Below are 27745 nucleotides of genomic sequence, written 5' to 3' on the forward strand. Positions count from 1 at the left end.
TTTGAACCATATGATGTGAAAGTGTTCGAGAAGGTGAAGATGAGGGAGATCCGATCATGCACGACGTCGAAAGGAGGAGATTTATCTTTTGTCTCTAGGGACTGCGTATGTCGCGGGTGATGTTGCCATTGATGTCAAAGGCAACAGGATCATGAATGATACTACAGACAATCAACAATCGGTATCATAGTGCTTAGAAGCAGCATAGGCACAGGAGGTGTCATTTGTACAATGTGGCGTATCTGGTGATCCTGAAATTACAGCGCTGTCATCCTTTGATTAAGCAATGGATGGTGCTGAATAGCATGCTGTGATACGAGAGGAGATTAATGCTCTCAAGAAGAACGAGACATGGGATCTAGTGCCGCTACCAGAAAATGTGAAGCTTGTTGCATGTAAAGGGGTGCACAAGGTCCAGCGATGGTCGAATGGAACTGTTGATTGCTTTATGGCACAACTTGTTGCATAGGAATTTTCATAGCAGCAGGGTGTGGATTTTGATGAGACCTTCAATGTAGTTGAGAAGATATCAATAGTGCGAGTGTTGATAGCACTAGTAGCGAGCAAAGCATGGAAGCTCTCTGGCAGATGGAATTGAAGTCCACACAACGAGCTAGATTGTGAAATTTTCAAGGAGCTGCCGCATGGATTTGAGTGTGGAGAAAGACTGCAGAATGTGTGCAAGCTATGAAAAGCTTTCGACTCCACGAACATGGCATGGGAAGATCGCGAAATTCTTGGCATTCAGCGAGTATATTTGGCACCCGCAGATTTGAGTTTGTTTGTGAAGGAACAAGCTGGAAAGTTAGCAGTTATGCGAATTTGTGTGGATGACTTGATTGTCACCAGTGATGATGTATATGAAATTCAGCCTATTTGTGAGAATCCTTCCTTGAGGTTTGAGATGGAGGAGTTGGGGGAGCTTAACCACTTTCCCGGGGTTGGAAGTAGACCGGTGCAAAAAGGGTCTACTTTTGTGCCAAAAGAAGTATGCTAGGGACTTGTTACACAAGTTCAGAATGGAGAACTGTAAAGCTATCTTAACACCTATTGAAGTTTAGGGGAAGTTGAGAAGTGATGTGAGGGAGGAACTCTTGAGTTTACGGATGTACCAAGGCTTCAAAAGATGCTAGGCCGCCCCTAGGCGGCCAGCCTGGCGCCCAAGGCCCAATACCTAGGCGGGCCCTTAGAACCTTGGGCACCTTGTAGTGAAAATTCTGCAAATATAAGCATATGTGTGTTTTCCAAATGCACATATATGCATATATTTATCTTGATTTTGTAATTTTTTGCATTTTTACGTACTGTAACTAACCTTTCTCATACAAACATATCGCATGTTAAGAATAAACATGTTCAAAACTTCAAATTATAGAAATTTTAATGAAAAAAGTTAAAAAAATCTAAAGTGTATTACAGTATTAGTCGCCAACTCTCCATATTCCATAATCACATGGACTCCAAGTCTTCAACAAACTTACAAAAGTACAAACGAATAGTCAAAAAAGGTAAAATCTGCTAAATTCAAATATCCAAACCAAGATGGTGCATTAAAGATTAAATACAAAAATAAAGAGAGGACATCTTCATTTATCCTGCAATCGTCGTCAGTCAGAATTAAAATCAACATCATCACTTACATCTCCATTTGAATCAAGGCTGTCATCATCAAAATCATAATCTTCTTCAACATATTGCTCATCTTCCTCAGTTTTCTCTGAATCCGCCTCCTCCTCTTCTATTTCCCTTGCCTTTTGTGAAGTACTAGTAGCAGTTGTTGTTCGAGTGCCCCTCCTAGGATCAGAAGGTGGATCTGAAGCCTCCTCGACCACATCCTAGGTCAAACTCTTCCCCAGGGAGGACCTCTTCAGTACCTAGGTCTTTGTCCATGCACTCAACTACGTTCTCCTTATCCTTTGAAGCGATGTGATCCCTCTTCTGATGGTTGAATTTAGCATTAAGCCTTTGATTATCTCTGACAAATACCAAATCATCGAGCTTCCTCTGCTCAAGCCTATTTCTTATCTTTGTATGCACCTATGAAAAATAATGCTTGAGTACAGTCTACTACTATGTCTATTTGGGCCATTTAAATTAGTATTAATATACTCTGTCCATAAAAAACGAAGTTGTAAACAACTAAACTTGAAAAGCTAAAAATACTATTTTAAACGAACTCCAATTTTGCTCACAACCAAGAAAGTCCGAATAGCAATTTTCTGCAAAGTTCTGAGCCTTCCATGTATGCTTCACCCTTGAGCTGCAATTTGGGTGCGATGTCTATAATTAATTTAACATTATCATTCATAAAGAATTTTGATGAATTTAAATACAACATAAATGAAGGAACTTGATAGAAAATTTTCAAATGAAATATATTACCTGGATCTGTTTTGATCCTTTGTCTAATACACAAGCATCAATGGATCTCAAAAATATTGTACCCAGTGTATCAAAAAGCGCTAGGCGGGTCCTAGGCAGCCTGGGGGGTCCAGGCCGCCCAGTGCCTAGGCGGGCGCCCAAAACCTGGACGGCTGCCAGTTGAAAGTTGAAAAAAAGCAAAAACCATACTAAATTATTACCAATATGATACCATATTCCAAGTTGAAAAAAAAAAAAAAGATAGAGGTTGAGAAGAGAATTTTGATAATCCATATTGTTAAAATAGTAAATTGTAAAACCATACAAGTGTAGGTAGGATATAAAAGTCAACACTCAATAGAACAAAAATTTAGAAAATATACAGTATAACGAAAGATATAAAAGTCAACACTCAACACAACAGAAATTTAGAAAATATACAGTATAACAAAAGTTAACTCTCATGACTCAACACAACAGTCAACAGACTCAACACTCAACACTCAGCACCAAGAGGCAAGAGTCTTCAATCGTCTTCATCATCATTATTAGAAGGAATATCAATAGGTCAAGCCTCATCATATGCATCAGAGTCGAGGCCATCATCATCAAAGTCATCTCCCTCTTCAATAACGTTCGTTCTCCTCTGTTTCTTCTGAATCTGCCTCTTCCTCCTTTCTTCTACCTTCCTCATACTAGTCTGTGCAGATGAGGCCCTAAGAGTCTTGGTTGCTCTACCCTTTTCTTTGTGCTTCTCTGAACTCAAATATTGTATAATTTCCTCCTTGGTAGCCTCAGGAACATTTTTACAAGGGGTAAGATCCCCCTTAATACCGGCAAGGTGTTTTTTAAATCGGTAAATGCCCCCATTAGTATCCTTTCCACAATAATTACATTTAATACGATTTTTATCACTTGGATTCGGGTTATAACCATACTTCCAACCCGAATCACAACTCCGTCTAGAACCTGGAGAAGATACTTCCATAGAACAAGGCTTATTTTCATCTTTTTCTAGTTCTTCAAAATTCAGAAGATGTTTAATCTCATCCCGAACTGCTTGAGGAACCTTTGTACAAGAAGAAACATTACTTCTAACACCAGCAAGGTATTTTTTGAATCGGCTAATACCCCCATTGGTATCATTTGGTTTTGGGTTGTACCCATACTTCGAACCTGGATCACTTTTTCTAAGAGTAGCATAAATAGATCTATGACAAGGATTTTGTTCTTGTTTTTGTTTTACATAACTTATAAATTGTTTAATCTCCTCTCTGATAGCTTTAGGAACATTTTTACAAGGGGAAACATCCCCCTTAATACCGGCAAGATGTTTCTTAAATCGGTTTATGCCTCCTTTTGTCTATTTTTCACAAAAATTGCATCTAACACAATTTTTGTCATTTGGATTCGGGTTGTATCCATATTTCCAACCCGGATCTCCACTCTAACTAACTCTTGAAGAAGACATATCAAAATAAAACAATCAATCTAAAAGTTGCACTTACTTTGGTTGCTCGAACTCCAAACTTTGAGAAACACTTCGATGATTCGATCCAATGAAATGTAGTTTTTTGGAGGTTTCTTTCTCTCTACAAGGGTTTCTTGGGGGTTTAGGTTTCAAATGAACCTAAAACCCATCTTTCTAAGGCGGCCGCCTAGGCGGGTTCCGTACCACCTAGGTGGCTGCCTAGGGACCACCGCCCAGTTTGGTCGCCCAGGCCTGGGCGATGGGCCTAGGCCTTCTGGATCGCCTAGGCGCTGGGTGGTACGCTTTTTTGAACAATGACTGTACCCAAGGGACAATTCACCAATAGGTGCATGATGTCCCTTCTCCTCCTATCACTCCATGTATTAGTCATTATGAAAATCCCGAATTGAGCCCACCCATCCTTATGGGTCTCGAGGCGCCCCTTAGTGTGCTCTACCACCTTGTTCAATAATGGTTCTGAAAGCTCATAAGGGGTTGGGCCTTTCAACCTTGGCCCAAATTGGCCAATTGCTTTGAACATTATATGGAAGTTGTTTAAGTGAGCATTATTATAAGAAATGTTGGCATCATAAAACCACCTAGCGATATACTGAATTACCTTCTTGATCTTCCTTCTTATGCGATTTTCTAGCATCACTTGCTTCTTCCCCTTGTCCCTGGGTTAGGTGAAAAAAAAAAAATCAATTGGCCCTTGCATGCGCCCTCTTGGAACTCTGAGATATTGCCTCCTAGCGCACCTCCACTTCCCCTTCATCATCCTCATCATTATTTTCTATCATAAACAAACACTAACCCCTTCCCTCAATTCTGTTATGTCCTTCTCCTTTGCAGATCTTTTATTTTTTGAAAGGTTCTATGTAGTCATTAATCTCATTCTTTATAAGATTAGGAACTTTCTTACATGGGGCAACATCCCCTATAATGTAACTAAGATGTTTCTTAAATCTATTTATTCTAGCATTCAAAACATGTTGACAAAAATTGAACATTATTTTATTTTTGTCATTTTTATCCGGGTTTTTACAATACTTCCATCCTGGATCCCTGCTCCTATTAGACCCCTGATGAAGAGATCTCAAATCCAAAAAAGAAATCTCAAATATCGAAAGTAAGCTAACCTTTTTGCTTGATATTTGTTCTTCGATGTTTTTGGTATCTTTCAAGCTAGAAAGTACCACAATACTCTAGCACCCTAAAAAAAAAATCAGCAATGAGAAGTAAGCTTATGGATGTTTCTTGCAAGCTCCTTTTTTTTCGTTTTTTTCTTTTTCTTTTTTTCGATTCATAGAGATCTCAAAATCCATAGATTTATGGCTTTGATTCCAATATTTTTGTAATGTTGGGGTTTTAGGATACCCCCAAACCCCTCTTTAAAGGAAAAAACTTGGGTAAAAATGACCGAATGTGTTCCCTAGGGCACTTTACTCACAAAAAAAAGGGTGCAGGCCATGGGCAACCGCCTAGACCCCTGCCTAGGTCGCTTGGGCGTACACCCTAGGCGCTGGTCTACTGTTTTTTTGAAGCAATGGGTTGTACAAGCAGCTGGTTGGGTTTGACTCTTTCGCGACAAGATAATGCTCATGTAGTGGGAGTTATGAGTAGACCATGAAAGCCTCATTTAGAAGACTATAGGATTCTCTATGAGCTGGGTTCCTCGTGTGAAGTAGTCATGCTTTGTGATACGGATTCTACATGCGACTTGATGACTTGCAGATTGACTATAGGGTATGTGATCAGCTTGGGGCCGGGAGCAATTTCTTGCTGCCACAATAGGCGACCGACAAAATCCTTGTCTATGATGCTGAGTATTGAGCGACATGCATGGTAGCTGAAGGGTGCATGTGGCCAATGTAGCTTATGCACGATTTGAAGCAAGATATTGATCAGGTAGTCGGACTATACTGTGATAGTGAAGGCACCATATGAATTGTGGAGAATCTGGTGTTTCATATGACGATGAAACATGTTGAAGTATAACATGACTTCAAGTTGATTGGATACATAAACTTTTTACCTACGGCCACAGAGGAGCAAAGTACGGATATATTCACAAAGGGCTTTGCTTTTTTCTGAGTTTGTGGAGTTCAGTGGGTAACTCGACATCATGAGTAGAGGGTCAACATTAAGGGTAAGTGTTGAAACATTGCTGACTCTCACATTCTTCTAAGGGGCTAGGCTGGTGGGTGCAAGGAAAGCTGCATGATGTTGAACCTTGTGGTTACACGGACTAATTGGTACATAATTAGTTTGTCTTGTTTTGAAATTTGGTGAGATAAATATTGACTGCTACATTTCCTATAAATGTGGAGTCAATATTTGGATGAGCATGGATAAAGATGAAGTTATCGCATGTCTTTATTGTATTGCTTCCTTAAAGAAGATAATGACTACATGTGGTTGAATTAGGGAGGATTCATCTATTAGGTAGGGACTTATCCTATAGTATGCACATACACACACACACACACATGTCATGTATGAGAGAGCAATAAAGTGAAGAACATCTTGTGCATAACATGAGAGCTTTCTCTCTTTGGAGACTTTGGTGATCCTCATTCCATTGCTTCATGGTATGCATGCTTTTGTTATTTTCAAGTTGTTTGTGTGTTTGTTTGACATGTAGGTTTTGATTGAGGCACTAGGGTTAACAAGTGCATCCAACAAGAGATAGTTGGCAGTTGTTTTTATTTTCCTTGTGCACCGGAATTCTTCTGCAGTGTGGCTCGACATGTACTTGCTCAGCATAGCTCTTACCATCATCAGTAACCTGGGCTTCAATTGGTAACTACCTTAAAAGGAGTGCTGCCAGTAGTTTGATTTTGAGAATTATTATAAGCAAACTCTGCCTGGACTACCATGGAATCCCATGGCTGGATTACTGCCCTACCAGCGTCCTTAGTAAGTTTACCAAGCTTCTATTTACCACCTATGTGTGCGCATCAGTCTGTGGGTGATATGCATTGTTTAATTAAAGCTTAGTACATAGCCTGTTCAAGACCTCCAAAATTGGCTCACAAACTGCACATCACAGTCTGAAGTAGCTGATTTTGGTACGTCCTGGAGACATACCATTTCCTTGAAAAATAAATGTGCAACATGGGTGGCATCTGTGGTCTTTCTACAAGGCATAAAATGAGCCCTTTTTGAAAACCAATCAACTACAACAAGGGTAAAATCATTAGCTCGCTGAGTCTTATGCAACCTCAAAACAAAGTACATGCTAAGCTGTTCCCAAAACGCTGTAGGCACAGGTAATGGCGTATAAAACCCTGTGTTTTGAGCCAACATCTTGGTGAAGTCCAGGCCAAATATACTTGTTTTGTACAAAAGCAACCATCTTATCTTCCTCAAAGTATCATCCTAGGCCTCCCAGAGGAAGATCTTGCATCACCTTCTCATGCAAACAGCCTTCAGGAATGCACAAACACGACCCAAAGAAGAGCTAACCATCATGTGATAAAACCTCCCATGATGATTGCCCATTGCCTTTGTGCACTGCTCATAAATAACCCCAAAACAAGGATTGTTCTTGTACTGCTCCCTCACTTGCTCGAAGCCTAAAACTCCTACTGACAGTATTTAGAATAGCAGTCGTCCGGATAAGAGCATCTGCCACACAATTTTGAGCGCTGGACTTGTGTTTGATTACAAAAGTATCTTCTTAAAGATAAGATACCCATTTTGCACCTATGTGGTTCAATTTCTTTTGAGAACTTATGTACCTCAAGGCTTCATGGTCTGAACAAAGGACGAATTCTTTCTGAATCAAGTAATTACGCCAATGACACGAAGCTTGGACAATGGCATAGAATTTGAAAATTTAAATGTAATAGCGCTTCTTGGCTTCATTCAACTTCTCATCTAAGTTATGCAATTGGCTTCCCCTCTGTCTATGGACAGCACCTATACCCACATGTGAAGCATTGCATTCAACTTCGAAAACTTTATCAAAATCAGGCAAAGACAGCACTGGCACTTCAATCATCTTTTACTTTACTAGATTGAAACTCTTCTTTGCAGTCCTAGTCCACACAAACTTTCCTTGTTTCATAAAATCAGTTATAGGAGCAATAATGGTGCTAAAATTACGAATAAAACATTGATAAAGTATAGCAAGACCGTGGAAGCTCTGCACTCTCCAACCGACTGTGGTGCAAGCCACTCAACAAGGGCCTTAACCTTCTTCTTGGCTGCTTTGACCCCTTCAGCGGATGCCACAAGCCCAACAAAAGCAAGACTGTCTTTCAGGAAAACTCACTTCTTTAGGTTCACATATAAACTCTCTTCACGAAGAAGCTCAAGGACTTGGCACAAATGCTCTTTATTTTCCTTTAGATTAGTATTATAAATGTGAATATCAGCAAAGTAAAGAACCATAAATTTGCCAATAAAAGAATGAAGTACTTGAGTCATGACCCACATAAATGTACGTGGTGCATTCGATAACCCAAAGGGCATAACAAGCCACTCATGAAGTCCATCACATGTCTTGAAAGCAGGCTTCCACTCTCCGTCTTACCTTATCCTGATTTGGTGGTATCTACTTTGCAATCGATCTTGGAAAAGACTCAGGAACCAAACAGCATATCTGACATATCGTCGAGTCTAGGTATAGGAAACCTATACTTGACGGTCATTTTATTGAGAGCGCGGCTGTCCCACACATCCTCCACAAGACATCCTTCTTAGAAGAGCTGGCACAGCACATGGCCTCAAACTCTCACAGATCTGCCTTATCAGCTCTTCATGCTTGGATGGACTTATTTGATATGCAGGTTGGTTTGGAAGACTAGCACTGGGTATCAAATCGATGCAATGTTGGATGTCTTATGTCTCATAGTGGTGGCAAACCCTCCTAGCAACTCTTTGGCTTGATATCTTTAAACTCATTCATCAAGGATTTCATCTCCTTAGGCAATTCTTCAGGACCTTCAACCTCTTTAGTCTCAAGTGCAAAAACGAATACAGTCTCTTGACTCTCTTATATGCATTCACAAGTAGTCAATAGGTTAGATGGTTTCTCAACCCCCTTCTTAGACTGCAGTCCTTTCGTCATTGGCAACAAAGTGATTTTAACCTCATTATGGTTTAAAATTTAGGTATTCTTTCTAGCAGTATGCATCACATCATTGTCATATAACCGAGGGCAACCAAGCAACAAGTGACAATGTCACATCACACTGCATCCTTACGGGTTTTACCTATTTAAAATTTAACTAAGCAATCAGTTTAAAAAAAAAGTTAAGTAAGCAATGAGAATCAATTGGAATTTTAGTCTCTGCTTAAATAGCATGCTTGCTTCTCTTGATACTCAACCTGTCAACCATCTCCTTAGAAACAATATCCTCACAACTGCCGAAGTCTATGATCACTGACGTACACTTGGTGTGAAAGATATCCTCTCTCCTTACATTGGGGGGTCACCATAACACACCTAATGATAAGAGATTGAGCATCATCAGGAACGACATGCTATTGCTGAAATTCTTCTTCTTCATGTATTGGATCTCCTTCAATATCAACTGCCACATCATGCTTCTTATCCCCTTGCAGGATGAAATGGACTTGGGCATCCCGTTTCCTCTTTGGGTGCTAAAAGAACGATGCGCATTCTCCCCACACTTGAAACGAGTGACTTGGGCACTGTTATCATCTCAAAGACCACACGAAGATGATTCCTCTTTAGTCCAAGTGTGACTGCTACCCCCTTGATTAGGGCTTGGTTGACTCACACCATGTGCTTGATTGGGGACCGCATGTCCCTTTCCCACTACCTGTAGTTGTACTCCCATCTCCAAATCCTCTCCTTGGTATTTCTCTCTTCAACTTTTCTTCCACATTTAATGCCAATCGGTAGGCCTCATCCACGCGCCACACCCTTTGAATAATCATTCTGTATGTGTAACCCATTAATATAACAAGCCACGAACTGCTGCTCAGTCTCCATCAAATCAGGTCTCATGGGCAACTTGAAAAACTCCTATGTGTACTCTGTTACACTCCATTTATGCTGCCTCAAATTTTGATATCATTGGAATAGGGTTTGAGCATAGTCACCAATGGAAGAAATTTCCTTTAAATTTAAGTAGATGACTTCATTGTCCCTGGCGATCATGTGGGTTATTATTTGTCGGTGTCCGAGTTGGTCTGGTCATTTGATTTTCATTTTTATGCTGATTTTGGCGTGTTCATTTTTTTTATAATACATTGTCGCCTTTTAGGGTTTTCTTGCAATTGTTACTGGAATTTTAGTCATTTTCCTTTTAAATTCAACTTGATATAGGTTTTTATGTTGTTTAGTTCCCTGAATTATTTGTTTCTTTTGATTTATATAGTTCAGTTCCTGTATACTTTTTATATGATTGTCCAACATTTGAGGTTTCTTCTGCGTGAATATTTCATTTTTGCTAAAATGTTTCTGTAATTTAAGGAACTTTTCTTTATCCAGTTATATCTTCCTGTAGTATCCCACTATATCCTTTGTTTGATATGGTATCATAAGTTGTCATAGCTTTAATCATGAGTAGAACAAGTTGATTATTGAAAAATTACTGCTTTAGAAATTCAAGGAATAGTGTCTACTTCAATATGAGTCAAGGTTTTGTCTACTTGAATATGAATCAAGGTCCAGACCTTCAATTACAGGGTCCAAGCCGAGTAACTTGGGCAAGACTTGGGCAAGAGTAGTGTACCAGCCAGGAAAAGGGCTAAAAAACAAAAAAATCAGGTTGTTAAAAAAAAAAAAAAAAAGAGTAAAAAGTAAACTAACTATAAATGACATTAAAAGCCCCAAAAAATGGGGAAAATATATGAAAGATAGAATTTGGAAAACAAATTGATTCATAGCTGGAAATGATTCAGAAAAGCCGAAAAAAATGGGAAAATAGAAAAATATAGCATATGATAGGAGAAATAGACAAACCATCGTCTAAAATGTAAAAATATATACATAATATATTTATACATTGATTTTGCAAAAAAAAATATTTTTATGAGTTTCTTTATATAACCTGAGTTTGTACCTAGAAACTCAGCTCCAAGGTGGCGAGTCGGAGTTGAGTTGGCTGATTTTTAAAACCATGATATGAAGTTTCTTTTTCTTTTTCCATTTTTCTTTTGGTTGGTTAGCAGGGGTATGAGTCTATCACTATACCTATTCATTGGGACAATTGGTCCAACCTAGTTCAAACGAAAAGATGAAATTCCATTTTTCTCATGTCATAATTTAGTCCTCCATTTTCTCCTTTTAGATTTCCCTCTACTTAGTAAGTTGAATTTTGCATTTTGATTACGTAATTTATAGAACAATAGGCAAATATTTGAATTTGAAATTTGTCTTGCCATTTGCTTCATGGCTGAAGTTTGAATCTCTATGATGTTCTTTCCATATTGCAAATAACATTTTTTTGTCTTTTTGGTGAGTGGGATTTCCGCCCTTGCAAAAAGGTCCAGGTGCTACGATCCCTAGGCGACTAGCCATCCACCCTGGTTCACCGCCCCGCATTGGGTGCTCCAGTGCGAGGTGGCAAAGCCTCCCAGCCACATTGGCAGCCCATCCAGACGGCTGGGCAGCTGAATTTTTGAACTATGAGTGCAGTTCATTTGGATTTCCATTTCCAATATTTGATTAATATGATGTTGATATTCAATATATAAAACGATATAATGCTTTGATAATGTATGCTCCATTCTTATTGTTATTCATGGTGTATCTTGGCTATGCACAGGGAAATAAATTATTCAATTAGATTATACTGTATCATCTTTTTATGAATCTTGGAAATGGCCAGATTGTTTTTTTCTTACAGCTTCACATATTGTCATATTCGCATTAACTTGCTAGCATATTCGAATAAAAGTATAGCAAGTTGCTGTATGAATTCTCTGTAAGCTGTGTTTCACTCAAAAAAAAAAAACTCTGAATTTGTTCTTGCTTCTCTTCTTTATAGAGTGTTGGGATTTATTAATTTAGTATTTGGTAGAAAAGTTGAAGCTCTTTATCAATATGACCTGGAAGCCAATGGTCGTCTATATGTTGTAATTTCTCTCAGTCTAATGCAGGTGATCGTTGAAAAATTTTCTGGAACTGATCTGCCTGAGATGGACAAGAAAAAGTAAGTGTCGAATATTGATTCAGGTTTTCAAGATACTATTAGTGGTCTTCTCATTAGTTGTGGGAGAGGTTCCATCTTTTTCACTTTTAAGATAGAATCTGGTTTAAATACTATGCGATCGGTATAGATTCATTAATATGCCAGTGTTATCTTTGTTTTCTTGAGTTGCAAACTTTTCATCCTTTTATGTGATTTTTTTAACTTCCTTTTATGTAATTTTTCCAAATCATTTTATGATATGAATATGCCAGTGTTGACCCAACCGCCCCCCAACCTTCCATGGCCCCCCGCCCCACAAGCCCCCCTTCTCCCCCACAAGCAGTATTTTTATGGTCATTAACTTTTATGCACAAAATCTTTGATATAGCTTCTGCTGTATTTTCTAGAAATAATTATGGTACAACAACTGTCAGGTATGCGCCAGAGTCATTTCCCAGATAAAACACTCCTCTACTCGTTCCCTAGGCTTTGGCCTTGTTGTAGAAAACCCCATGTATGAGTGGGTGGCCAAGGATTTGACTCCTAGTTTGCCTCCGAAAACATACCAAGCTGACCTATCCTTTTCCTTTTACCAAAAAAATAGAAAATTGGAGATGCTTCTTCCATTCTAAATCTACTTCTTTATCAAAAGGAAAATTGTTTCATGTGGGCTGGACCGCATTTCTACAAATACGCGGTCCAGAGGTATAAAGCATCCGTCTTAAAGATGTATGCAAATAGGTGGTCCATCTAAAACAAGTGTAACTAATGGTCCAAATGTTTTCATAATGTAATTATTATTTCGAGTTTTCAAAAAAAAAAATTCTTCCATATCCATGATCTCCATATTAAAGATTATATATTCTCTAAAAATTAGGATCAAATTATATTTAAAATATATGTTTATTGCCAAGCCAGCATTTCTACATTGTGCTGGCTGGCCGCATAGAAACCGTGTCCTTATCTAAACTCATACCCTAACCAATCAATACACGCCCCCTGTCAACCTTGGGTATTTCAGTTTCTGGGATTTCTTCCTACTCTACAGCCTCTTTTTGGGGATCCCTCTATTCGTTAACCAATTATTACTCATGGAAGAGATAAATATCTATATTTCCATGCAGGAGAAGCTTTATACTCACAATTTCTTTTCCTCATCTTGTGTTCTTTGGAATTCTAGATACTTGGTCCCGCGTGATATGTCTGTTGGGCAGTTTATGCACATTTTGAGCTGCCGCCTTCATCTTCCCTCTGGGAAGGCACTCTTTGTTTTTGTGAAAAATACCCTTCCTCCAACTGGTACGTTCTTACCCACTGTTGAACGGTTGAACTCATAGCTTCATGACATCTTCCAAGATTTAACTGCTCTTAGAACTAAACCTGTCTTCTAATGTAACACGACTTTGCAGCCTCACTTACGGGTTCAATTTATAGCTCATCCAAGGATGAAGATGGGTTTCTATACATGTGTTACAGTAGCGAGAAAACTTTTGGATAAGGCTTGGTTTCCTCATTAACTGTGTATACGAGCATTCCTGAACAATCGAAGCTTCTTCCACTCTTGGAACAAAAAGAGAGAAGAAGAGCTGATTTGGTTCTTATTTTGTAAAGTTGTATTCGTTGTTGACGTTGGATTTGAAGCACATGTAAATAAGGAGATTGCTGTTGGTGAATATAAAGATAACTGCTGGCTTTTCTAGGGGCATGAAAAATAATGTTATTGCTGGTATGGGGGATCTGCTTAGCACAACCTTAGTTCGAATTTTCAAATTAGGCATGCTGTTCTGATTCGTCTAAAAGGTATGCATATGTAGATTCTCGTGCCACGTTCGGTGTTTTTTTTTTCCCTAAAGAAGTGACATTTTATTGATTCAATGTCATAGTTCTTTCCCTTTTCCTTCGAAATGAGCACTTCATAGTTATTAAATGTGTAGAGAGAGTGGGCTTGAAATGCATTTAGGGGCTTGTAAGTAAAAGAAAGATCGGTTGGAACTTGGAAAGAAAAGACAACTCGATAGCTGGAAGCGAGCGTAGCGGGAAACTTCTATAGCTGGCAGGGAATACATTAGTTGGAAAGGAACGTAATAGCTGAACTATGCGCTAATATCCCTCACCAATGTTCCTCATAATCAGTATTAATGGTATTTAAAAAGTATTTCACAGTTTATATCTTGGAAAAAGTTTATATAAGGGTGAGGCCCTAGACAATCAAATTAAGCTGCACCTTAAAAATTCACTAGAAGTTATAATGTTGCCCAAAAATCCCAATAGATCATTTCAGTCTTAAGATGTATGGACATGAGAAAAAATAGATTTCAAGTTTAAAAAATAGTGCATTTTGTAATGTAATTTCTGGATTGTCAGATTTTAAGTGTTCATTGATGTGTTTGATTTATATTATTTTTGAAGCTTTAAATTTTATAATTAGATATCAAAACAAATTTCAGGCAATTACAATAAAATTTAGTATCGAAGCATCTTTCGATACTATTTAAAGGTACGCCTTTGATTGTCTAGGGTTTTTTTCTTTTTGGTAAGTAAAAGTAGTAAGTCAGTAGGGATTTGGGCTCTATTTTTTGATGTGAATAGAGTCAGAGATCTCATCATGGGGTTCGGCAATACTACCATCAAGGTCTCATGCTATTCTCGAAAAGCGATGTCAATGGGGATTTGGGCAGCTACCCTTTGGTCTCATGCCACTCTCGAAAAGTGGTATGTCAATGGGAATTTGGGCAGCAACCCTTTGGTGAGAATGAGTCAAAGATCCCATGGGGCGGCAGCTACCCTTTGATGAGAATGAATCAAAGACCCCATGGGACTCGGCAATACTACTGCCAAAGGCCCAGATCATTCTCAAATTACACCCTTATATCTTTATTGTGTTTATTTTTAAAATACCTCCAATTCGTGACCATTGGTTGGACTACTTTGATCTATACTTTTTTTTATAAGGAGTCAGGCCAAGAAATATAGCTACAGACCATTTTGATCCTTTTTTTTCTTTTTTTTCTTTTCTTTTTTTTTTTTGTAATGAATCAGAATGGGTCCAAAATTATTTTGATTCCTTACCATTAGGGCTGCGAATGCTTCAGGCTCCCTAGTCGAGCCCCCACCTAAAAGAGATTTGAAAAGGCTTGGGCCTAGCCCGAATCTAACATTTTGGCCTAAGACTGGGCGAGACCCTATACAAATGCAAGATTAGAAGGGGTGTGTATGTGCATGCGTTTGTGTGTCTAGGGATTATATGCACTATGAAACCATTTATAGTTTTCACAAATAAGTAACAATTGCTACTAACTTAGGTAACAATTGCTACTAACTATTAGATGTAAAATTGGATGGTATGGGATATGTCATGATATTCTAGAAAAAAAAATTTAACCTAATCAATGACACAGTGACAGCCATCCCAATGGTTGTCACAAATTCTGTTGTACTATGACATTTAGCTCGGTTAAAAAAAAACTCGTCTCCTCCATAGAGGGAGGCCAAGTAGCATTGCAGTGATATTGTATCCGGAAAGGGCGGAGTTTCGTAAAAATGTACAAAGCCGCTGAAAAAGCGGCATTTAGGCAATCTCCCCAAACCCCACCTTAAGAAAAAAAATACACCACAAACACATCCAACACTGATATTTTACATAATGATATAATGTTTACCATCCGTCGTAACCATGGAAAGTGACTCGAGTAACTCTATTGCAGCTTAAGTCAACAAAAAGGCATCTAAATAAGGGACAAATTTTTATGGTCCCCTGCAATATAGAAGTTCTATCTTCCCGTTTATCCAACCGTCCATTTTGAATGGAGGGCTAAGATTGTCCCAATCAGAATGTCACGTCTCTACATTGTTTTATTTTTTATTTTTTTTCTATAAACTGTCTTGACACCAAATTTTGGAAGTCCATTCCTCTATTAAACTCGCACTAACGAAAAATATATATATAAAAAAATTTCAATAAAATAAAACGATAAAAATACCCCTGAAAGTTTCAAGGGGTATTTTGGTCATTATTTTTTATCGAAAAATTATGGTTAATATTTTTTATAGGTGTGCCCCAATGAGAAAATGGGACGTACCAAATTTCATATTCATAAAAATTGTATTAAAAAAATTAAAAATCAAATACTTTGAGACGTTGGATCTAAGATCAAACGGTGAGTGGCTCTCTTCATAAAGAAGGAATGGCTGGATGGTAAGGGAAGGATAGAATATCTATGTTGTAGGGGGAACATAGAAAGCTTTCCCTCTAAATAAATCGCAATACACTTGATAATTGTACTCTAGCATTTCAATAAACTGAAAAATAGCATAAAGTTCTATTGAGCTCTGATTTCAACACACTTCACAAGACAACCAAATCTATCGAGAAATTGGGAATCTTATTGGTTGAAGTTGTAATAATCTATGCTAGCTATTTTATTTGAACGGTATAGATTTAATACTATCTTAAAAAAATATATATAACATTTTTTTACAGTCTTAAAAGATGTGTCAAATCTACTACGTCCAACTAAAACTAAAATAGACAATATGGAATTTGTCACTTTATAGAAAGTGAACCCAAATATAAAACAAAAGCTATTATATGAAGTTATTAACCAATAGCTAGAGCGCTCTTAGAAAATAAGGGACTATAGGACACCAAATTTATCACCCGTGTAAGGCAAATATATATGAGAAAAGTTTATATAACGTCGAGGCTCTAAACAATAAAATTTGAGCCAAAATTTCACTAGATAAGATTGTTTTGATGTCCAAATATCCCCAAATTGATCATCTTGACATCAAGATGCATCAAGATGAAAAAAATAAATGGATTTCAAGTTTTGAAAATAGTATATTTTGTAACGCATTTTTGGACCATCAATTTTCAAGATTTTCAAGTTTATAGATCTGTTGATCTATACTATATTTTAAGCTTTAAATTTTATAAATAAAAATAAAAATATATTTTAAGGCCATCGCAAATATTTTCAGTATTAAAACCACATTTCTCGTCACTATTTCAAGGTATGATCTAATTTGATTGTTTAGAGCTTAGGCTCTATACAAACCGCCTCCCATATATATTCACAAAATAAATTTTGAGAGAATTGAATACACTGTTTTAAAATTGAGAGAATTGAATTCACTGGCTAAAATAAAATGAAAGCATTCCGATCTACCAAGACCATGAATATAAAATAAAAGTATACAATGAAACCATTTATCTTTAATACAAAAATCTTGACTTAAAATTAGATAGTTTCATTCATTCCATTGACCAAATTCAAACTTCAAAATAAATTTTCTCAAACTGTGTGACACATCAATCTATCAAATTTCACATCAGATAATTGTAAGTAATTATAACTTCCTTGTATCAAAAATAAATGATCTCATTATTTGTACTCCCTTAAGCAAATTAATTTTTCCTTTTTTAATTGCTCATCTTTTAATAAGAAATAGTTTGCAAAAGGATCAGCCCAAAAATTTCCCTTTGGCCGTATATTTTGGAGCTTGATTTTTAACTCTTGGCTATAAGCCCGTTGCCTTATAAGATCTCCAGCAATAGACTAACCAACTGATATGATGATCGAGGAGAGACAGAACACTAAATAGACCCAACTGATATCTTTAAAGAGAGATGCATCCCAAAAAGAACCCTATACACCGATTGCTACCATACATTAACCAATTCGGGCACCTAAAACTTGCTGGTAGCCCTTACGGGTTTTGTTACATCCACCATTCATATTAATGGCTCGATGTCGTTGTTCATTCACAACGAGCCAACGCCATGAAATATATATATCTACATCTTCAACAAAAACACTCTTAATATGGAACAATGACCACTGAAACACAAAACCAGAACCAGACCCTGGGCCTCAAGCCAACATCATTAAAAGTTCCTCCAAAATTTAACCCGCAAACCAAAAAAATCCCAATTGCTCACTCCATCTGCAAAAGCAAACCAATAAGTCCTTTGTCCCCAGTTCATTTTTATCGGACAAGCCCTCAGATCTTCACATAACAATCACCTCAATCTGAGCTAAGCGAAAATAGGCGAAACATCTCAGCCCCATTGAGAACGTGCCACGAGCTTCTGACCACCACCATTTCGCCACACCCCTTTAACCAGGGGCACCTCTTCACCTATAGGGCCCTTGCTCGATTCTTCTGCTGAATTCTCATGCTCGGATTGTGACCCTCCTCTAAGATCAAGGGCAGTAACAGACAGATCACCTAACCTCACCCTGTGAAACTTGGAAGTCTTTCGCGTTTGTTTACTATTATTCCCACTTAAACCCACACTCTGCGTAGTGTTAGGGTTCGGTTTAGAATTGGAGTTAGGGTTAGGTACCCCACAAGCTGCACAAGCATCTGAGCCTCTCTCATTGACCAAGGTGCAAACCCTACAAGACCAGTTGGTGGGATCCTGTGAGCCACCATTGGAGCTTGAGACGACACTATCTGCCAATGGTGCCTTTCCTTTCGCAGATGATCGATACCTGTCAGCCAAACGGTCCTTCGCCTCCACTTCCTTTGTTTCTCCCTTAGCAGCTGATCGATAACCATCTTTTGAAAGGACCTCAACGTCCTCTTCTTGCTCCCAAACCTTGTTCTTAAGCTGCAGGTTCCTCACTGTGTCTATTATACTATCAGCCAATTTATCATTGGCACTACTCGTTTCCAAATTATTAATGACCAATTTCCCTTTCACCTTGAAGTATCCACGTCCAAGTTTTTGGGAGGCCCCACTTTCCCGGTTTTCATTAGCCAATTGTTGACTGGCACTATAAACCTCAAGAAGCTCCCTTTGCTTTTGAGAATCAGGTAAGAGCCCAGCAAGCTCAACAAGGAGGTGAGAAAGGCCAAAGTTTTGAACATGGGTGAGGTAGGTTGGAGAATCAATGAGGCCTTGACGATATTTAGCCGAGATGTCTTTGAAAGCAGTGAATTTGCTCTCATCTGGGCCTAAACTAGCACGCATCCTTTCCACCAAAGTCTTATTTGCAGTGTGGACATCTTGCACTTTTGCCAAAGATGTGCTAATGGGTAACTTTCCATTCTCAGCTGCATTTGCAGGGGCTGAGCTCTTCAGACTAATAATGGAGGAATCCTCATATCCCTTGTCAGTCGTAAGATTAGAAGCCAGTGGTATCCCACCACTAGAACCTGCAGCTTCCCCCTTAATGCCATTATTTAGATTCCATGAGGTTGCAGACCCAGATGACATATTTCCTCCTTGGTTTTTTTGCTGTCTCGAACTACTAGATGCTTCCCCCTTAAGGCCGTTGCTTAAATTCCATGGAGTTGCAGAGCTACCAGATGGCATATATCCACTGTTTTGCTGGCTCAAACCCTGTGATGCTTCCCCCATACCACCATTACTCAAATTCCATGCATTTGAGATATACACCTTGTTTCTACCAGGACTAAAATGAGCAGAGTGGAGCACTTTTTTTTTTTTTTTTGAAACTGGTTGACTGGCAGAGTGGAGCACATTAACTGTTCCCTTATTAATACCACGAAGACGCGCAGCCATTGTTGAGCCAGTTCTGGTATCACTTAGGTCCTTCTGGTTGCTAGAGGGAAGTGGAGGGAAGGAAGATTGTTCTAGAGGGGTGTTCCTTGAAGTCTGGCTAAGGGCCTCAAGGTACCTTGATGGAACATTTTCGGGTTGTTCTGCGTTGGCCAATTGATCAGAGGGCATTAATGGTTCAAACTCAAGGGGGCTGATTTCTACTCTATTCCCATGATTGTTGGAAGCTGATTGAGCACTTGAGGAAGAAGACTCATGGGTTGCATTCTCCGTAAGAGCAGAGTCGATACTAGCTTGGATAGCCATGGAGAGATGATGCAAAGAAGAGCCTGAATCCCGCCCTCTCCCTCTCCCTCTCCCTCTCCCTCTCCCTCTCCGTTGATCTTGTTCATTACTGCGCCGATATCGGAAGCTAGTTGGTATCTGAAAATCATGCATCGTCAAGCAGGATGTATAGAACATGATTCAAAGTCAATCAGAAGCACGATGTATAGAACATGATGCAAAGTCATGCAGAGTGTGTGCATGTAGAGAGAGAGAGAGAGAGAGAGAGAGAGAGAGAGGAGCATATGCAAAGGAAAGCAAAGTATCCAGGAAGAGTATATAGTTTAGTTTTATTAAGCTGCTTGCGAGGACAATAGTCGAGAAAAGTAGCCACACACCTGAAGAGCAGCGTTACGTTGAGAACGAGACATATGGCCCCCATGCTCTAAGGCATTATGCCTCTGAAACCAATATAAAGGAATACAAACATCAGAAAAGTTTAGTTATAATACAGTCAGAGGATACAATATACCCCAAAAAAAAGAAAAATTAGTGAAGCAATCCACAAACTCCAGTCAGTAAAACGTCATGGCTGATTCACCTTCATTTCAGATTCAGATGTGAAGACTACAAACTTCTTTTCAAGGCAAGCTTCACTTTCGCAGAGGAAGTGCTCTTGTCGAAAATGCGTCTGTGGCCAAGATATTAACAACCATAAATACAACATTACCATAAGAATCCAAAGCAAGGCTAAATCAGGAACACAAATACCTACACTAAACTTACCTCTAAATCGTCATAATTTTTGAAATAATCATATTGTCCGGGGTGCATCCTGCACATTCAGAAAGCAATTGTAGCATAATCTAAAGACAAAAACAATCCTAAGAAAGAGAAAGAGGAAACATTCACCACATACCTTTGACATATGTGGCAGGTAAAATGTTCAGTTGACATATGCGTATACAATTCATTGTCCCCATAGAATCGTTTTTTGCAGAAATCACAAATAGGATGTCCCATAAAGCCACCCCTCTCACTCTCGTCTCCATCCACCTCTGAATTGCCTGTGCTCATATGTTGATTCAACTGTCCCCTTGTATAAAGCTTTTGTTCACAAATAAATATCTGCAAAGCAACAGCATAATGAATCAGAAATAAGATCATGTGCATTGTAATAACATGTGCATACATATCTGTAAAGATTATGGCCCCATTTGGATGCCCTGGTAGCGATACCCAGCCTTATTTTCACCTGCCTTTAGGGGCAAAAGCATGAAATAGGCATCTGAGAATGACATTAACCAGTTCTACCATTCCTTTTTTGCAGTTAGCAGTAAATTATTATTATTTTTTCCTTTATTTTAACTGCTAATGTTAGAACCCCACAGGCAGTTTTTCCTTCAAGCAGGGTTCCATTCCTGGAGTTGCACCCACAAGTAACAGAGCATCAAATTGGCATGCCACTCATTCTGATGCAACCCCAGGGCAGATTCATGCAAACTGGAGAAAGGACATCCAAATGGGACCTCTACTGTGTTACTTCGCATAATCAATAGAAAATAAAGTAGCATGGTTAGCTTAAGGTTATGAAATAAAAGATAAGCCTCTTTCTGACTCGGAACCATTTACTAACGAAATTAAAAAAAGTTGACTGAACTTTGTCCGATGTGAGACAGAATCACAGCTAAATGTGATAAAGCACTGGGTTTGATTTACTGTCAAGTTATGATAAAATTTGGAGGTGCGCCTAAAATTGATTGTTTAAGGTTGCAACCTTTTGCAAACCACACCCTTATGGCAAACATCTATATAAGGTTGCAAGCTTAAAATGTAAAATTAAGGTGCACTTCAAAAATCCATCGGAAAAGGCTGTTTTAATGTTGAAATTTCATTGATCATCTGACATAGAGATGTAGAAATATGAAAAAAAAAAAAAAAAAATTTGAGTCCCAAAAATAGTGCATCTTGCAATATATTATCTAGACCATTCATTTTCAAGATTCTCATATGTTTATAGATCTACTTGATTTGAACCATTTTTGGAGTTTAAAATTTTATAATTAGAGATGAAAATAGTTTTTCAGGACATCCTAAGAATTTTTTACACCAAATTTACATGTTATCATAAAATTTGGAAGTGCGCCTTAAATTGATTGTTTAAGGTTGCAACCTTATGCAAACCACACCCTTTATTTATTTCACAAATGGAAAACTACAAATATTAGATGCACAAACTGTCAGGAATATCAGGCCAAGTCATTCAGGTTTCTGACAAATTTGACCAAATCATGGAATATAATTGTATATGAGTATGCCCATATGATTAAGAGGAGAGTTCAGGATTACCATTAACATTGTCAGGTTAAAGATGAATCCAGACAACCTTTTAAAAGGGACAGCAATGGCCATATAAAATGGAGTGACCAGATGAATGCAACACTTGTTTGACAATAAAATTCTAAAACTATAACAAATCATATTTCCTTTTTTGCAAAGGCGTGGGTCCAACACATGTGACTGAATGAGATATGAGTTTGACCTTCCCCACCATTCATTGTATAACTAGGCATCGCATATATGCTTCAAGGGAGGATACTGGCCACACTCCATAGGGAGAGCACCACTCAATACTCGTTCAATGGTGTAGAAAGGACAGGGAGATTGTCCAGTCTGGATATTGGATAGTGTATACTGAACATTCTCCACATATATTAAACAAATTAGAGGGGCTTAGAAATAACTTAACAAAAATAATGCAATATCTAACAGCACACTGCAACATAATATTTACTTCTTGAATTGCTATATAACAATGATCTACCTACTTGATTTTCTTCATTAATTACTGCACAAACATATCACTTTATCAGTTTCCATCTTTCTTTTTATCATGTCAGACAAGGAAATGATCAGTAAAGGTTTTAAACTTCACGACGCAAACAAGGATGATGGTCTGAGCAAACTCAGTAGAAACTTTTTGGTTCCTCTTAAACCACCTAGCTTCATAAAAGGCTCGTTATTATAACGGCATAGAACCCATGAATTCATGCTCTTCAATGAAACATTTATTATTAAGACTAGAAAAAGGTCCTAATACATAACGCTGATTATAATTTGTACATGAAATTTAACTGAACTATCAGTAAAAAGAATTTTCATCAATGCTTAAAGAATAAAACTCAAAAGCACAAGGGACGTGCGAAACTAGGACACGTTAAAATACCAGAATATCCAACTAAGAATATGCAACAACTGATGGTCTCACCTTCCTTCCTTCCAAGCATAGATCACACATATGGCTCCTATGTCTGAAGAACAAGTGTTTTTTCAACTGCTCAACATTTTTAAATCTTTCCCTTCTTTTTAGGGCATCATTCCCTTGTATATCTGCCGTTTGGGTATCACAAATGTTACAAGAGAGCCTACACATAGCTTTAATCATCTTGTAGTGATCTAGATCATCAAAGTAAGCTTGTGTATCCTCATGGTACCAGTACGGTCCTACTTGACCTTCCACTGCACCAGGAGGAAATACACTGAAGTCACTCATTGTCCTGGTGTAATCCCCCATTGCCTGTCAAAACCACAAAAAATGTAAGTACGTAGCTATTTTGCAAGAAATCCACATAGAGGAACATTGCTGACCTCTAAAACATCCATGTGTCACATATAAGGGAAAATATTGTAGAATCTAGTTGACACCATACAATTCTTAATCCATCAAGTTGTAACAGTCCAAAATATGAAATGACCCCAATGGTGAGTCCCGCTCTCTCCATCACTATCCACTATTTCATTTGATAGCTCATTTGGTCTATCGTTTTTCAACAGTCAACTTTGATTATAGGATACTTTTGCTACATGTAATGCAAAATGGGTAACAGTTTACGTCTTTAAATCAGAAGATAAATCATAAGGAGAACTTAATAATGCATGCATGTAAAGCATGCAAGCTTATATCCAATCAATAAGAAAAATCAAATTCTTGAAAAGTTAAAATGCATGCTCAATACTGCATTGATTGCTAATGATAACTTGCATTTCCTTATTATCTCATCCAACTTCACTTAACCCTCTTGAAGATGATCGTAGAAAAGTTATACACATGACATCATCTGATATGCAAAGATCAGAATTCATCCTTATCATAATTGAATGTGCATTTAATTATCTAATTGCTTGGAATAATAATAACAAAGCTCCTTCATCCAAGAGGAGCATCACTGAGCCATAGGTACCCCCCAGTATCAAACAGCGGTAAAAAATATATGGCTCAGGCCACCCATGCAAGACAACCGTAAACAAAAAAACTGCATGAATAAAATTGGAAAATGAGTTACAAAAAGCAGGATGGGCAGGTGCCTCATGCTTTCTTGCCCAATAATAGAATAGAGTCCAACAACCACTTAGGTTCCTACGCAAGAACCTAGTGCCTATGGAAATGAATAGACCACAGGCACCGGATGGAGGTCCCAAAGACATTGGTCTCGTGCCTTGTCTTTTTTTGGGTCGCGTGACGACAGACAAAACCTTTATTTCAATCAATAGAACTTATTATCTGTAAATAAATACTTTATATTTGAACATAATATTTATGGATAAATATTTTATATTAAAACATTTAATAAATGTTTTGCATTATTGCCAAAAACATCTCAAGCCCAACACCATGTTTGTGGTTTTCGACAACTCATTTTGACCCTGCAATGAATGGATTTGTAAAAAACGAAAAATTGAAAATATGTTTTCTTATGTAACATATATTTCTTATGTTACATGCCTATTCCCTTTTTAAGCACCTAATCTAGGTCAATAATATGATTTCTTTGAAGGCCTAGGCAACAGAGTGGGATATAAAATTTTGTGAAAAAACTAGTAATGGTGTCATTGATCTGGTATGGATTTAACCAAAGCACCCAAAGTAACAATGGTGAACGATTAAAATTTAGTGGGAAAAAAAATGTTATCGCAGTATTATCAATATAAGAAGAATCTTGTCGAAATAACAGAAATGCAGCCCTTAATAAGAAGCTGTCAATAAAGCATACATGCAACTTAAGGAGCATATAGGGAGGAATCAAAAGGTAAAGCAAATAAAGGGTAGAAATATCATAGAACTCCTATAGATTTATTTTGCCTTATGACACCGAATTCATGGAATAAATGGTAGAAATAATATAGAAATAAAGGGTAGAAATAATATAGAACTCCTATAGATTTATTTTGCCTTATGTCACCGAATTCATGGAATAAATGATCCACAGAGAAAGGCAAATATTGAAACACATATCGACACAGAATCTTCTGGGTTCTTTTCCTTGTTTACTAACCCTTGGTTACATAATTTTAGAGGCTTGATCTTTTTTCTTTTTTGAGTGGAACATATGAAATATGAAAATAACCATGGAACTTTAAAAGTATCTATGGATTCAGCCAACTAAGCTGGAACTCATTTTTTCTTGCTATTGATCATTAAATAGGACATTAGTGAAACATTGTTGGATTTGGTTGTCTCTTCGTAATACAGCTGTGTCGACAAATCCTCTTTCTTACGGCATGAGGAATATGATGCCGCATACATGTCTAACATTGACATATTTACCCTAGTCCATGCCGCACAGCTGTTACATTGAATTAGCATAAAAAAAAGGATGCAAAAGAATTCTTTACATAGTATCCATGGCGTTCAGTAATGGTCGTTGAAAACTTTTCAGATTCCAAACTACAATGGACGCAATAGGTTAACAAGAAATAGGCCCAAGGTTAGGCTGACGGTCACATCACTTTGTGAATTTAGCCTCTTTCACAAGCCAATGCAGAGCAGACAATTTTTATGCACAAAGATGGATACATGGGAGGGGAAGATCCTCAATGAATATTTTAAGCTGGTTGCACTATGTCATTTAAGGAGTTCACATTGAAAGGAGAAAAGACATCAAAGCCAACTGATTGGAGGTGAGATGCCGACTAATTAAATATTTTAGCATTTTGTTATGGCCAATGCTAACTACTGAATATTTTTGGGGGTAGTTTGAAAGTTCTCGTTGAAGAATAGTACAAGTAGACAACTACTTGTTCAGGCACCACAGAAAGCTTGCCTCAAAGGACAAGTAAACAACTAATGGATTTTTGATAAAGACACCTTTAACAACTACAAGAGATAAGAGGAGAGATCTTAAAACCCACCATTTATAAAGAAAGACTGCTATTACCCGTGGGAATGATTCAGTTAGACACCTTTAACAACTACAAGAGATAAGAGGAGAGATCTTAAAAGCCGCCATTTATAAAGAAAGACTGCTATTAGCCGTGGGAATGATTCAGTTATTTACAATACAACCTGCCATGAAATAAAGTAGCAGCCTAGTCTACAACATAGACTGCTATTACAGGTGGGAATGATTCAGTTATGTACAATACAACCAGACATGAAATAAAGTAGCAGCCTAGTCTACAACATTTTTAATGATTAGTGATTCTAATTGACAAAGTAATAGACAAGTTAAGGCATCTATTCCATTTTTCACATTGCAAAATTCAAAAGTATAATAACATCCAGGCTCTCCATCTCAAACAAACCAAGGAATAATAAAGTGTTTCAACTGCTTCTCATTACCACAATGACAAAATCCATTACCACAATGATTAAAATCAACCTGCTTGTTATGTGTAAACATCATGACACACTTCAATTTTCCCTCAAAGCAGCTAACTCACCATAAATCAATGAACATGCATAGGTTCTTTTAGCCAAATATTAGGCGTGTCATAAATTTTATTAATCTCTTAAAGCAGGGAGCGCGACACAATAACATAACCTCAAACTATTTGAACACCAATCCATCAAAGATCCAACCGTTGATTAAAATCTATGCCAAATAAAAGCCCTAAAATTTCATCAAAACAACCCAATGTTCACAATCAATATTAATACGCAAACGTGAGACATGACACCAATCATGATCAGAAATAAATAGAGGACAATTACAACGATTACAATACTAAAAGAGGAGGTCAAATCGGTCAAATCCATGAAAACCCTCTCCTAATCAAACAAATAAATTAACAAAAATACCTTTGTGATGAAGACGGTGGGGCATTCGCTCTTGCAAATACAACATCGAGGATCGCTAAGGATGAATCTGAGCCGTACAACACACTTTGAACAAACCTCTTTGTGGCCACACATCCCATAGGCCACCCACTCCAATGGCTCAGCGCACACAGCACAATAATCATCCATGGCCTCTATAATAAACCCCCAAAAAGAATTAATGAAAAGAATAAGAAGACCAGAAAAGAAAAATTCACAAAACAGCAAAACAAACAAACAATCAAAGAATCAGTTATCAACAAAAATAGAGAGAGACCAATGATTAAATTGGCAGTGATTGATGTCACAGGAAAAGGGAAGATATTCTAGAGTTTGGAAGATCCACCTTAGGTTTAGAAGGGAATCAAACAAGTGCTTATTTCGGATCTTCGGTAGCTGCGGAACTAAAACCTGGAATTGAAACCCTAATTTGAACGTCGACGAAGGTTTTCGTATTGGATTCCGGGATACTCAGTATAATTAGGGGTTTTGATCTTCAAAGAGACTTGGGCTGTGTCCTCTGCTTCAGGAAAATGGGGCTTATAACATTTCAAAAATTCTCTCTCTCCTCCTCGCTCGTCTTTTCGCGATTGGCACTAGTAATTATCTTTTCGCGATTGGCACGAGTAATTATCTTTTCGCGGTTGCCAGTAATATATTGAAGATAAAAGTTTTCTCCCGAGAGAGGGAAAAAGTTGTGGTGATCCACGCGGTCCATTTAATTTTTTAGTTCATTTGGGGGGTTGTGGTTTTATAAGGTTGCAACCTTAAACAATCCAATTAAGGCGCACCTTCAAATTTGATCATAATATATAATTTTGAAGTAAAATATTTTAAGATTATTTTAAAATCTATTTTCATATCTAATTATAAAATTTTAAACTTCAAAAATAGTTAAAATCAAGTAG

The 27745-nt window shown here is 37.7% G+C and overlaps 2 protein-coding genes across 4 annotated transcripts in view; one reads left to right on the forward strand and one right to left on the reverse strand.

Moving 5' to 3' along the window:
- LOC18431377 (autophagy-related protein 8i) overlaps window positions 1-13851 on the forward strand; it is a 36984-nt gene extending 23133 nt beyond the window's left edge. The window contains exons 1-4 of one of the 3 annotated variants that reach the window (XM_088858730.1): window positions 6336-6751; window positions 11915-11967; window positions 13127-13245; window positions 13356-13658. In XM_088858730.1, coding sequence (XP_088714856.1) covers window positions 6710-6751; window positions 11915-11967; window positions 13127-13245; window positions 13356-13444 — 303 coding nt within the window. In that variant the 5' untranslated portion in view covers window positions 6336-6709 and the 3' untranslated portion in view covers window positions 13445-13658. Of the gene's footprint in view, window positions 1-6335; window positions 6752-11914; window positions 11968-13126; window positions 13246-13355 lie in introns of those variants that run through there. The other 2 variants (XM_006841502.4, XM_088858731.1) reach the window with 2 other exon arrangements.
- A 3698-nt stretch (window positions 13852-17549) lies between these two features.
- LOC18431376 (uncharacterized) lies at window positions 17550-27401 on the reverse strand. The gene is made up of 8 exons (XM_020665543.2): window positions 27184-27401; window positions 26820-26992; window positions 23010-23318; window positions 20661-20869; window positions 20528-20576; window positions 20343-20432; window positions 20140-20202; window positions 17550-19900 (listed from the first exon to the last, which is right to left on the reverse strand). Exons 2-8 carry the CDS (start codon window positions 26985-26987, stop codon window positions 18008-18010), a joined length of 2781 nt encoding a protein of 926 aa, XP_020521202.2. The 5' UTR covers window positions 26988-26992; window positions 27184-27401; the 3' UTR covers window positions 17550-18007.
- Between the last annotated feature and the right edge of the window lie 344 nt (window positions 27402-27745).

The sequence above is a fragment of the Amborella trichopoda genome, chromosome 2 (assembly GCF_054954075.1).
Source record: "Amborella trichopoda isolate Santa Cruz 75 chromosome 2, AtrichopodaSantaCruz75HAP2 v2.0, whole genome shotgun sequence".
In the NCBI taxonomy this organism is placed as follows: Eukaryota; Viridiplantae; Streptophyta; class Magnoliopsida; order Amborellales; family Amborellaceae; genus Amborella; species Amborella trichopoda.